This window comes from Aotus nancymaae, unplaced genomic scaffold (assembly GCF_030222135.1).
Source record: "Aotus nancymaae isolate 86718 unplaced genomic scaffold, 86718_ANA_hifiasm-v0.15.2.pri h1tg000014l, whole genome shotgun sequence".
Lineage (NCBI taxonomy): Eukaryota > Metazoa > Chordata > Mammalia > Primates > Aotidae > Aotus > Aotus nancymaae.
Window position 1 is genome coordinate 68,002,421 of NW_026988425.1, and position 13,867 is coordinate 68,016,287.

At 41.7% G+C, this 13,867-nt stretch overlaps 1 protein-coding gene across 1 annotated transcript in view; it reads left to right on the forward strand.

Annotated features, from left to right (window-relative positions):
• Positions 1-8,323: 8,323 nt before the first annotated feature.
• ANKDD1B (ankyrin repeat and death domain containing 1B) overlaps positions 8,324-13,867 on the forward strand; it is a 51,116-nt gene continuing 45,572 nt past the window's right edge. Inside the window, 2 exon segments of the mRNA XM_012462141.3 lie at positions 8,324-8,615; positions 12,035-12,133. Coding sequence (XP_012317564.2) covers positions 8,454-8,615; positions 12,035-12,133 — 261 coding nt within the window. The 5' untranslated portion in view covers positions 8,324-8,453.

Consider the following 13,867-nt stretch of genomic DNA (forward strand, 5'->3'; position numbering starts at 1 on the left):
CAATCCAGGAACAGTTTCCATTCAATGTAGGGAGGGCTATAGTCAGTGAATATACAAAGTGGGAATCTAGAGAGAAATCATCTGGTAGAGGAGGACAAAGAGAAATCTAGGAAGATGTTTTTTAAAAATATGGAATCCTTGAACAGGACCTGGATTTAAAGGTTTACTTTAGAATTGAACGTATTTGTTTAGTCTAGACCTTCCTTTAGGGGAGAAACTAAAGCTTTCAGGACTTGAAGACAAGTTACTGTTCACACGGCTAAATTGCATTCCATATTTATTTGACAAATACTTATTGCAAGACTGGTACTGTTTTAGCCACTGAAGATGCAATAAGAAACTTTTTTTTTTTTTTGAGACAGAGTCTTGCTCTGTCACCAAGGTTCGAGTGCAGTGACATGATGATCACAGCTCACTGCAGCCTAGACCTCCTTGGCTCAGGCCATCCTTCCATCTCAGGTTCCCAAGTAGCTAAGACTACACCACCCCTAGGTGCACCACCACCCCTAGCTAATTTTTAAATTTTTTTGTGGAGATGGGAGTCTCACTATGTTGCCCAAGTTGGTCTTGAACTCCTGTCCTCAAGCCATCCTCCCACCTTGGCCTCTCAAATTGCTGGGCTAACAAGCATGAGCCATCACGCCTGGCCAACAAACTTAAAAATCACTGTATTCATGAAGTTTACATTCTACTTGGGGAAACAGACAGTAAACAGACATTTCAGTGGTAAGTGCTACGAAGGAAAGAGATAGCAGCATAAGGGAATGGGACATGAAGGTAGGGGAGACTTTTAGAATAGGATGATCCGGGAAGGCTCCTCTGGGGAAGTGACATTTAACCTGAAACGTTAATGATATGAAGGATCAACCTATTCAAAAAATTCGGAAGTGGAGGTAGGGGAGAGAGGTTCTAGGCAAAGGGAAATAGAAGCTGGATGGCTTCAACCACGAAACACTGGATGAAGGATGGAGAATTGTAGGGCCCAAGATCAGAGAGATGAGTAGGGCCAGATCATGTGAGCAAGCTTTTATGTTTTAGCATACTTAGAATTAATCTTCTACTTGAGAACTAACCTGATATTTGAAACAGAGTGAAAAAGAAAATATCTCCCACAGTATACTTCACAGCTTCTCATCTAGCCCAAGCTCTCAGGGAAATTAAGTCCAGCTATGGCTAAGTTTCACATAATGCACTGCTTTGGGGTTTTCATCTCATCTGTTAGAGTAAGTTAAGTACCATATCGTATTATAAAGCTATATAACATAAAATGATGATATATTTTCTCCTATCATTGATGAGGATTTTTTTAAATGTGAATTTCTTGGTTTAGAATTTGAAAACAATTTCAAACTTGGATAACACAATCAGTTTTTTTTTTTTTTTTTTTTTGAGATAGGATCTGGCTCTGTCACCCAGACTGGTGTACAGTAGCACAATCTTGGCTCATTGCAACCTCTGCCTCCCAGGCTGAAGCCATCCTTTCACCTCAGTCTCTCAGCCTCCCTAGTAGCTTGGACTACAGGCATACACCACCATGCCTGGCTAACTTTTGTATTTTTTGTAGTGGGTTTGGGGGGTGGGTCTCACTTTGTTGCCCAGACTGGGAGATCTTTCTATACTTAACTGTATGCTTTCCATTGGTCTGGTGCTGTTTTCACTATTATTCCTTCTTTTGTGTGGGTATTTTCTTCTGATTTTTAGAATTTTAGTTGTAAACATGCTCCACAAACATATAATTTGTGCCCTGTTCTTCCATTTACATATTATACTTTCCATATTAGCACATTGTCTGATATTTCAGCATAATATTCAATTCAACGTATCTGCTATTGTTTTTATCATATCCCTATTACAAACGTTAGGCCCATTTCACTTTTTTAAAAAGGGAAAGTTTGAGGTTACTGGTGGTGTTCTGATACAATAAATAATATTTTGTCATGTTTGTTTTTTCATTGATAAGGAAACGTTTTGAATTTAATGCCTCAAATGTGGTGCACAATAATTTGAAGGAAAAAACTGTCAAGTTTGAAATGAACATTCATATTAGATAATTTAGGTTAAAATGATACCTCTTTTGTAAATTTGTAAGAAGAATACAAAATAAGTGAAAACCTGATTATCTTTCTTTTTTGAAGTTTATTTAGGGGAGGGGTCAGAATTTCATTTGCTTCTGTATTATTTCACTTTTCAAAAGAATCTGCCAGGAAAGATTATAATTTCATGGTCTTCAAATGAGAAATTTAGTCGAAAGAAAATGTTGGAAGCCCATTTAGAAAGATTTAATATTGAAGTTCCAATAGTGTTGGTTATAAATTCAACCTTGACATTTCTCAAAATTGTAGAAAGAAGTGGTAGAGTAGAGCTGGGAGTTTATTGGAGCTTGTAAATTTTTCAGGATGTTTAATTTCCTGGAGAACCAAACCTTAGCACAGTGCACGCCACACCTGAGGGCGGATTCTCCCAGGCCGGCCCAAGCCAGAGCAGGGAACCAGGGGCTTGTTACCCAGCGAATCACAACAGAGTGGACTCGATCCTGTGCTTCGGCCGGGCTCACCTGCCTGCGTCCAGCCCCGCGCCCTGAGTCTGGGTCTGAGTCTGGGTCTTGTCCTGCGCAACGGGTCCGCAGAGGCGACCATGGACGCCGCCGGCCGCGCCCGGGGCCACGGGGTCACGGCGAGGGGACTGCTGCTCGGGGCTGCTGCGGCCGCCAAGGGGCTCAGGGAAGACCTGAGGGGCGCGGCCGCCCTGCCTTGGAGGAGCCCGTCCCGCAACCCGAAGCGGGAGGGGCTTGGAGAGGAGGATCCGGCAGTTGCCGGACACGAGCTCCGTGAGTCCCGGGACGAGGTCTCAGAAAATCAGGCTGCTGGGCGGGCTGGTTCGAAGGGACTTGGGAAGGTACCCAGTGCAGCGCCTCCGGTCCCTGCGGGAGGGAAAAACTGACGCGGCGACTCCGCCCTGGGACCCCGAGTCCCAGCCTCCACCGCTGCATTCCCGGTTGGCTGGTTTTCGGCTTTGGAATCCACCCCCACCATGTACTGTGGGTTGAAGGACACTATTATTCTTCCGTATTAAGGAGGAGGCTTTTAAAAATAATGATTAAGTCCTTTTGCAGATAAGAGTTTCCGCGCTCTTATCTTCTATATCGTGACTATGCCCCGATTTATTGTCTGACTTTAAATAAGTCACTTAACTTTTCTGCACTTAAGTTCTTAAGGCATGGAGTGGATCACCTATGCCTTGGGAATAATGTATAGAATAAACTGAGGCAGCTGTTAAACAGTTCAAAAGTTGAAAGTGATTCAAGCCTCTTTCTCTCCCCACTCCCTGCACCCGCCCCCCCACCCCCACCCCACCCTTCCCCAGCAGGGTCTTGCTGTGTTGCACAGGCTGTAATGCAGTAGTGCGATCACAGACCTCCTCAGGCTCAGATGATTCTGCCACCTCAACCTTCCCAGGACTCAAGTCTCTAGACGGGGCACACCATCCAAGTCTGATAGCTGGGATGGCCTTATTTCCTAAACCAGGCTTGGAAGCTGTACACCAGTTCCTCAATATAATGTTCATTCAATCGTTCTAGGAATATTTTCAAGGGCTTAACTATTTGCTAGGCATGTTCTAGATGTAGGGATGGAGAGAAAAAGATAACCCCTGTTCTGGTGGAACATTCTGTTGTGGTGGAGGGGTGATAGACAATAAAATAAGTATGGAAATAAATGAATAAGATAATTTAAGGTAATAGTAAGTGCTGTGAAGGCCATGAAACAGGGTGATGTGGTTGGACTCAGGCTGCCTGGGACAGTTCTATCACATATAAAGCATGAGCAAGTGGTGTAAATTTTGAAGATCGCAGTTTCCTCATCTGTAAGATGAAGGGAATCATGCCTACATCATCAGGTTATTTGTTTTATATAAAACCTAGGGCATTCTAATATTTGGAGGTCAAGCAAAGGAAAAAGAGCCAGTAAAAAAGACTATAAAGCAACGAGTGGTTTACCAGACCACTAGAGAAGAACATGTGACAAGGAGTGTGTGTTCCTTTGCGTCCCAATTGCCAAGAGCTCAATGCACGTGACAGAGGCGTGATGACTGGGTTTTGGCAAGACAGAGTGACCTCAATGAGAGCAGTTTCAGTGGAGGGGTGAGAAAGATGTCTAATTAGCATGGGTTGAGACAAGACTGTGAGATGAAGAAATGGAGACAACAATTATAGAATACTTAAGTTTGGGGTAATGGAAATTTGAAAAATGCAGCAGCAGTTGGAAAGGAAACCGGGGTCAAGGGAGGGTTTTTTACACTTAGGGGATTATGGCAGCTCCATATTTTTTGAGGGGAGTGATCCACTGGAGAGAGATTAAGTGATCTAGAGGAAAGAAGAGATAATTTCCAGGAGATTGACATATGAAACACTTGAAAAGATAAGAGGGGCAGGGATCCAGAGCCCAAGTGTGGAGGTTGGCCTTTCCTAGGCACATGGATGCTTCATCCTGTCTGTATAAGTGAAGGTAGGTTGGTAGACTCGCCTAGGTGGGAAGATGTGGGAATTTGTATCCTATTACTTCTGTTTTCACTATGAGGCAATGGTATTGACTGAGAGTTAGGTGATGGTAGTGGGAGGAAGTAAATTAGGTAGATCAGTAAATTCAGATATTTGAGGAGAAAGGAAAGGATATGACATGCTGAAGAAGGGAAGACTAGGGAAATGTAGAGGCTAGCTAGCAGTGCTGAGATTAGTCGAGAAGAATTTAAGAGACCTGTTAGCATGTGTATCAGTCAGGACGAAGTAAGCTTTTCCTGCAGCAATAAATGACTCCTACGTCTCAGTGACTGAACATAAAAACAATCTATTTCTGCCCGGATGTGGTGGTTCACACCTGTAATCCCAGCACTTTGGGGAGGCCCAGGTGGGAGGATCACTTGAGGCCAGGAGTTCAAGACCAGCCTGGGCAACATAACGAGACCCCCTCATCTCTACATTTAAAAGAAAAATCTATTTCTTGCTTGTGTAGCATGTCCGAAATAGGTTGGAGAGGGTCTCTCATTTTCTTAGTCTCTCAGGAACCCAGATGTCAAAGATCACAAAGGGACTGAGATTTTACCCTACTTGTAATATCACAAGTTATCTTACTAGGTGATAGAGATGCTGGCAGAAGAGGAGAGATGATGGATTTCATTACTCACAGCAGTAGCAGTAGCCAGTGTTAGCATTTGTGTCAGTTCTCCAAGCCCCAATTCCTACAGGGAGATGTAAAGAATGCCATATGACACTTGCACACACAGTGGGTTGTGTTACAGAAAAATCCTGCACTTACGGAACCCAAAACTTTTGTTATAGTCAGTAAGCATGCTTATCATTGCTTTCTTCAAAGGCTGCAAGCAGACCTGCACTTTGCTCCAGAGGAAGATATTATCTCTATTTTCAAAAGCTTTTCACTATACAAACATCCTTGAAAAGATAGTAAAGAACAAAGCCAGTCAATGCTTTTGCTTAGAAGATGTGAAGAAATGTGACAGAACCTGGGAGAACTGTCTCCCAATACCAAGTTGACGGAGGTACCACTATCTTGTGACCCCCTTCATTTATACATGTGACTTCCAGGGTTAAGGCAAGAAAAAGAGACCTGGAGGGTGACACAGGCTTTTCACTGACTCAGCCTCAAAGTGACATGCCATCACTTCTGCTTTTAGTCCGTTGGATAGATCTCATCTAGCTGTATCCAGGCTGGGATATGGGCTTACCCATGTGACCAGGTAGAAGAAAAGAAGCAGATATTGATGAACACTAGCAATGTCTACCACAGCATGGCTGTGTGTTTTTCTCCAGTACCATTTAGCTGTTCAGATACAGAAATAGAGCAAGTAGCAGTTGGATTTGGTCTCAGAATTAGGATCCTGACCAACTAGTCTAATGGAGGAAAAGATTGGTGAGGGAGGTAAGTGTTTGCATAGAAGTGATTTCATAGATGGACCATGTGGTATGGTCTGAATGTGTGAAGTAAATCTCTGTTCTTTTTAAATTACTAGAGTCAGGTATTTTGTTACAGCAGCAAAACCAGACTGGCACCATGGACTCTAAACATGGTAAGGAGAGAAATAAGGATATAGGGATGGAGAATATGAAAAGGGGTTAGAACTGTGGATTGGAGGACTTAATAAGGTTGCAGAATTTCTGGACTTGGAGAACTAGAGCAGCTGAGCTGAATGAATGAGAAGTTGTGGTCAAAGAATATGATTCTGGAAGTCAAGATTTCAGAGGTAGTGCAGTTTCAGTGATAATTAGTTCAGGAATGTGCCTCTGAAATTGGATGGCTGAGGTCAGATCTGGGGAAGATGATTACAGGTGACAGAGTCAGGAAACTAAGAGGCAAATGTAAGGTTGGCTGCGTCGTGGAGAGTTCGGACACGCCTCCTCCCCTCGCCGGGAGCTTGGACACGCCTCCTTCCCTTGCCGGGAGCTCAGACACGCCTCCTCCCCCCGCCGGGAGCCCGGGGAAAAAAGTCCCATCAGGACTTACCTGATACCATCCAGGCCCCACTCCCTTCCATCCGGGTCCCACTCCCCTCCATTTTGTCCCACCCACCTTGGCCACAGCCAATCGGATGCCTCCACTCCCTATAAAACCCCGTGCCTGAGAGGAGTCCGCGCGACTTCTCTGGCCCTTCCAGTCCGGACCGCAGAACCTCGTCCGGGAGCCTGAATAAATTCCCTTGCATTGGATTATTTTCGTGCTGGCCTCAGTTTCTCCGTTTCATCTTCTGCGAAAACAGACCTTACAGCAAAGGTGTTGGATTAATCATCTATGAGGAGGCTGAAGTCACCTAGAATAGTGATAACAGTGGGGGTAGGAAGGAAGAAAAGGATCTAAGTAATAGAAAGAATGAACATGTGAATCTATTTGAGTCTGCTCAGGCTGCCATGACAAAGTACAGCAGACTGGATGGCTCAAACCACAGACACTTATTTTCTCACAGTTGTGGAGGCTGTAAGTCCAAGATCAAGATGTTGGGAAACTTGGTTTCTTCTTAGGCCTCTCTCCTTGGCTTGTAGATGGCCACCTTCTCCCTGCTTTCACCCGGTCTTCCCTCTGTGTGTGTGCGTGTGTGTGTGTGTCCTAATCTCTCTTCTTATAGGGACGCCAATCATATCAGATTGGAGCCCCCTCGTATTACCTCATTTTACCTTAATTACCTCTTTAAAGGCTTTATCTCTAAATATAGGCAACATTCTGAGGTACTCATGAAGCAGGAAAGGTGAGACACAAACCTTTTGAACACCCAACTGGGGAAGGAAGTGGCTTTTTATTCAGCTGGGAGCTGCGGTGGTGGGGGTGGGCTACAGCCTCATTTACCGAGCTCCCTGAGAAGCAGCTTCTTTCCCCTTTTATAGGCTTACAATGCTAAAGGAGAAACTGAGGTGAAACTATGTCATTGTCCATTGGCTGGACATCTGACCTTACAATCCTTTGGCTTCATTGATTTGCTAGTTCATATGCAGCGTGAGCAGGAACAGGCAGGGGAAGGGTCTCCCCTCTCACTTGGGGTTAGGACTTCAACATAAGAATTTTGGAGAAACACAATTCAGCCCATGACAATATTTCCCAAGAAGATACTCCTTAGTCTTTGATTGGACTTGGCAGTATTCTGAAGGGTCTTTGCTTCAGCAAAAATTTGGGGAACATTGAATGTCATGATGGTATCATTTAAAAAACAAACCAACCCTTGGGAAACTACTCAACAACACATCTACAAAAACCTCTCTTTCTTTTTGGAGATGTTCTGTGGTTGACTCCTACTTAACCTCAATTCTGATCTTATCCCCTGATGCTGGGCGGTCCTCTGAGAGCCCTCTACTCCCCTACATAACAAAAAACTCAAATCCTGTAATCTTCTCTATGATAGTTAATAAAGCCTACCATCTGAATGTGTATATGTGTGTGAAATGTGATGTTTATAGATGTGAATCTACTTTTATGTCTTTTTATGTAAATGAGAATAAAACATTCTCATCCCATTTACCTTTGTGTCTGTATGTATGATGGGCTGCATTTTGAAATTTTGTTCATGCAGGCCTGTTGTCTGTATGGAGTTCAGAAGACAACAGTTTTATCTCTGTAAGCTGTATGGAGCATTTGGACCCCTCCCTGTCTAATCTTGTACAAGGCTTTTTACAAACAATGCCCCCTGGGAAGTCTATGGCCACCTTCTGACCTTCTAAGCCAGATACCACAATGCTGACTTCAGGGTGGTCCTCACGAATAATGTTTAGTTTGGGGCCAGGAACATTTTTAAGGGTGTGGAAACCCTTGCAGCATGAGGAGAAAGTGGAATCTTGATACTACAGTTTTATAAGATACTGAAGCAAAGTTCCCATGTCCTAAATGAAATAGCAAAATTTGAAAGACTCAAGGCTGTTGTTTCATTTCAAGGCTGTTGTTACAAGATTTGCCCTATGAAATATGCTTCCTCTTTGGCCTCCTTCAATTCCCTTTGTCATGCTCGCTTGCTTTCTTTCAGTACTGCCAAATGAGAGAAGCTTTCAGAATGCTGCTAAAAGCAATAATTTGGATCTTATGGAGAAGCTGTTTGAAAAGAAGGTTAACATTAATGCTGTGAACAATGTGAGTAGAAGTCATAAATATGGCCAGTGACTACTCCAGTGATGGCTTGGGTTACACGGGACACCTGAAATAATAGTAAAAATAAAAATCATGGTGCTGGCTGAGATAAGGGAGATCTTCCGGGGTGTTTAAGCTAAAAAGTGGAGTCAAACAGTGGAAGAGGCTCTGGGTGTTTTAATTCCTCTTACAAGAGGGGGAGTGCACAGAATCTTCATGCATATCTATGCAAAGTCTGTGGGTGGGCAGTCAAGCCAGCTGTCAGGGTTACAGGCCTGGACTTGGTCCTGGATTGTTGCCTGTGGATCAGTTTGGCCTCACACATTCTGCAAAGGCAGAACATTTTTTGCTGTATAATCTGGGTTGTTTTCTTGCCGATGATGTCCTTTGTGGTTCTGTTTCTCCAAATTTAAAATCTAAAGGCGTGTGTGGATTTTCATTGTACTGGTTTTGAAATGTAGTGCATCTACCTCTTGGGCAATGAGACCTTATCTAAAACCTGGCTCTTACTTGTTCTTTAAGTGCCTGGGTTTTAGCGGAGGGAAAGTCCACTGCCATACATTTGGATTCTCTGCTACTTGCTTTTGTGAGGATTTCCTGATAGTCCTTTGAGGCCAGGTTTATCAAAGTGAAGGTTGAAGGCTGTGTCAATTGCTTAGGACAATTTGTGGAGTGGTTCGAGGTGGGTGTGGCAGAGGTGGATTTAATGGTAAATGAAGCATAAGCTTCAGGGCCCTTGCTTGCACAGTCCCCTTAAGGCACTGAGAGGACCCTAGTAATATGTTCCTATGACTATATAACTTTGTAAAATCTGAAAAAGGTAGGGCATTTTAACTGCAATTAGTTAAGCTTTCTGACTCTGGCTTTAAAGAGGACTCCTAAATAGTCTAAACTCAGATTCCACAAAAACCTATGTCTGTCTCAGGCAGTAAGGTCCTAGAAACTGATGCTGCAGAATCTGAAATCGTGTAGCATGTGCAGTGGAAGAATGTTGTGCATGTGGGGGGCGGTTTGTGCTTATGTGTGGGGATGAGTGTGGGGACTGCTATTTCTGTGTGTATAATGCGTGTGTGTGATGTGTTATGGGTGTATATAGTGTTCATGTTCCATAGATATCCTAGAATAGGAAAACAGCAAAATTTTGTAGCATAACAATTTTAGGGACAAAAAGAAAAAAACAAATCAAGAAAGCAAGGAGGGGCAAAAAGGAGAAAAAATGCAAAGGAGGGGAAAGAAAAGAAATGAGTAACTCTCTTTGAAGGGAATATTTGCATAGTTTCAAAAATGTTTATGGATAGATATCTTTGAAGATTATTGTGACCATGGAAAGTTAATTGTGGGAGTAAGTGAAGCAAAAATCACTTTTCCAAGTAGCAGGAAATAGATTCTCCAGTATATTATTTAAACTATTTAACATTTTTCCATATACAACTTTCCGTTATTTTAAACATTTTTAAAAGTTGATTAAAGGACTTGGAGAGATAGTACAATCTAATACACTTTAACTTACAGTGTGGCAAATTATTATAAACTAATGAATTGTATTATACTTTCTAATGATATCTGTTTACTGTTTACAGCAAATTGTTGACATGGTTACTTGTAGAGTTCCTTAAAATCTGTGATGATGGAGATTTTTAAAATATAAATAATTTTACTGAATTATTTTGGGTGCAATTTTGGCTTACAGTCTTATTCACAAATAAAGTTAATAGTGGAGCTTATAAGCCCAAAGTTGACATAGTGGAGCCGTATAACTCATGGGTTTTTTTGGTTTTTGTATTTTGTTGTTTTTTGAGACAGAGTCTTGCTCTGTTGCTAGGCTGGAGTGCTGTTGTGCAATCTTGGCTCCCTGCAACCTCCACCTCCCGGGTTCAAGCAATTCTCCTGCCTCAGCCTCCCTAGTAACTGGGATTACAGATGTGCACCACCATGCCTGGCTAATTTTTGTATTTATACTAGTTATGGGGTTTCACCATGTTGGCCAGGCTGGTCTCGAACTCCTGACCTCAGGTGATCTGCCCACCTTGGCCTCCCAAAGTGCTGGGATTACAGGCGTGAGCCACTATGCCCAGCCATAACTCATGTTTTGTCAAACTTATTTTATCACTGGGTTAGCTACTGCGAAAGTTTTCAGAATCAAAATGGGGTCACCAATATTAAGAAAACCTTGACAAACAGAGCTGGGGAAGGCCATGAAGACGGTTCTCATGCTTGTATACTTGATAACAAAAACTATCACAAAAGACTGCAAACCCACAATCTTGCACAAAGGCCATCACGGCCTTGCACAAAAAATACTTCTGCAAGGACATCTGCCCAGCAACTGCCTTTCTAATCTCAGACTGGCGTCAGCTGGTTGTTGAACTTTGTAGCAAAGGATAATTATTTCAAAACAATTATGTAATCCTCCTCATTTTTTCCCTTTAAAAAGCTTTGTCTTCTTTTACTTTTCTAAATACACACATAGTTTGCTATAATATGCATATTTCTGTTGCAATGCTTTATTTCCAAATAAATGTCTTTTCTTTTGAAAGTCTCTCTTATTATTTAGGTTGACACTACCAAGAAAATCAAATATTTAAACAGTTCTCATTTTTTAAAAGTACTTATGTGTAACAAAGAATAGTAAAGCCATGCCCAGACATCTTCTTTGGGAGCAAAAACAGTGTCTAGAATATGAGAAATGTGACACATATCACTTCCAAGCATAACTTCCGTTTTCTGAAATGGATTAGACTGTCTGTGGGCATCCCAGGAGCACCAGGTTGACTTTCCTTTGGAGCAAAAGATAGTCATAGCTTTCTTTCTCTGCCTTTCTCTGTCTTTCTTTCCTTCCTCATTTCCTTGCTCCTTTTATTCCTTCCTCCCTTCCTTCTTCCTTTTAGAAGGAATTTATTTGCTTCAGTAAAATTTACAGTCTAAACACTTACAGAAGAATGAACATGAATGGACTGAATCTCTAGGTAAATTTTTGCTATGCATTATTAATATATTCTAAGCAGAAACTTTTACCATTATTATTATTTTTTTTCTTTCTCTTTCTTTCTTTCTTTCTTTTACAGGGAGGGGAGCATTGCCATTATTAATGATTGCATAAGGGGGGAATCCAACTTCTACGTTCTAGGCAAAACCCCTTATATTGCTACAACATAATGTTATAATATAATACAATATAAGCTGGAACAAGAATTTCAGCTTGAGGTGTGTCCTTCAGTGGATTGGCAAATTCTCTGATGTTATCTCATAATGAAGGCAGAATTCTGCTGGACACACTTCTCATAACTTTCAAAGGTAAAGAGTGGAGCCAAACTATCAAAATAGAAACACTTGATAGAAAAGTATGGCCATTCAAGAAACAGGAAACCTAAAAAGGCTAAATAATGATCAGATGACTAAAAACATAAATTATGCTTCCGCAGATGAACCGCACCGCCCTGCATTTTGCAGTGGGGAGAAATCATTTATCTGCAGTGGATTTCTTGCTTAAACACAAGGCCAGAGTGGATGTTGCTGATAAGGTAAGCTCGTCTTTATTGAGTAGGACAAGTTGGAGCATAACCAATGGAGAGGGAGAATCTGATCACTCCAGACATCTTTTCTTCACATACACACAAAACATTTTAATTGGGAGTGCACATTCTGGAAAGGTCTCTTTAGAGAATATACACATATCTGCTCTTTGTATTTGGGAACTAAATTGTTTACCCATTACTTATGGGACTTGGGGTTTTGCTTATTTTCTCATTTTGACCTTATGGCCAATAGTATGCATTTGTAAAAAGATCATTGTCCAGAGTATAATCTGGGATGTGGAAGAAGCTAATTGGCCTCAGAGACATTAAATATTGACTTTGCCCTTTGAACGCTCTGATAATAATTAAGGCTTATTAAACAGGTACTAGGTGCCAGGCACAAGTTGTAAGACTTTGATAATAATCCTCCCCCTGTAAGAAAAGTATTATTACAGTAACTCATTTACAGATGAGGATCTGAGACAGAGAGATTAAATATATCCTGCCCCAAAAATTACGTCTAAGAAGGGTAGAGGCAGGATTTGGACCTAGCCTGTCTGATTCCGGAGACCATGCTGTTAGCTAACTATTTATCTGCCTAGATTTCAAAACCCACACCGAGGATTTTTCACCTACTTTTTCCACCTTCATTTAATACTGTACCATGGCACAAGGAAACCAACAGAAGAGACCCAACATCCTGTTCATCATCTCATGTTGCAGAACAAGATGACAGCATTGCTCTAAAGTTCTTGGTTCTTAATTAATACAATGGACCGTGATTCTTAAACTGTTCAGAAGATTCCCACAGAGATATTCTCTTTTCTTTCTGAATTGTGACTTCTTGGAGGATAAGGTTCAGCATTGCTTTACCTTCCTATCTCACAAGGTCTGGGTTTAGTATGTACCTTGTACATTTCTGGAAGATAAATGATTGAGGTCATAATACCAATTGGTCATCTTGTTGGCAATCACACAACACCTAGACTCGCCAGTGATGAGAGTTTCTCTTTGTGTCACCATTGGGGCACATCCCTTTCCAGTTTATTGCACTAGTATTGGTGGGCAAGTAGTTTGTTACATTGGCAAACCAGAATTAAAAATTGGCACTGAAAGAACTCTGACTGTGAGTGTAACTAGTTGTATTAATGACTGTAGTAATTAAGGAACATATACTTTAGGACTGGAAATTGTCATTTGATTAATTTGCAATATTAGCCTACAAAAGACACATTGGTAATAGACAAGATTATCCAAGTGTATTCTTATTTCTACATTGAAAACTTGATACAGTATCCTTTTATTTTACTTTCACTTTTAGGTTAATACACTGTACAATTAACTTTCCTTTTTGGTACACAATTCTATGAATTTTTAACACTTTGTATGTGGCCAGGTGCTGTGGCTCATGCCTGTAATCCCAGCACTGTGGGAGGCTGAGGCAGGTGGATCATTTGAGGTCAGGAGTTCAAGACCAGCCTGGCCAACGTGGTAAAACCCCGTCTCTACTAAAAATACAAAAATTAGCCAAATGTGATTGTGGGTACCTATAATCCCATTTACTCAGGGGGCTGAGGCAGGAGAATTGCTTGAACCTGGGAGGTGGAGGCTACGGTGAGCCAAGATCGTACCACTGCACTTCAGCCTGGGAGACATGAGAGACTCTGTCTCAGAAAAACAAACAAACAAAAATATTTGTATAAATTTGTGTAACTATAAATAATCAAAATGCACAACTGC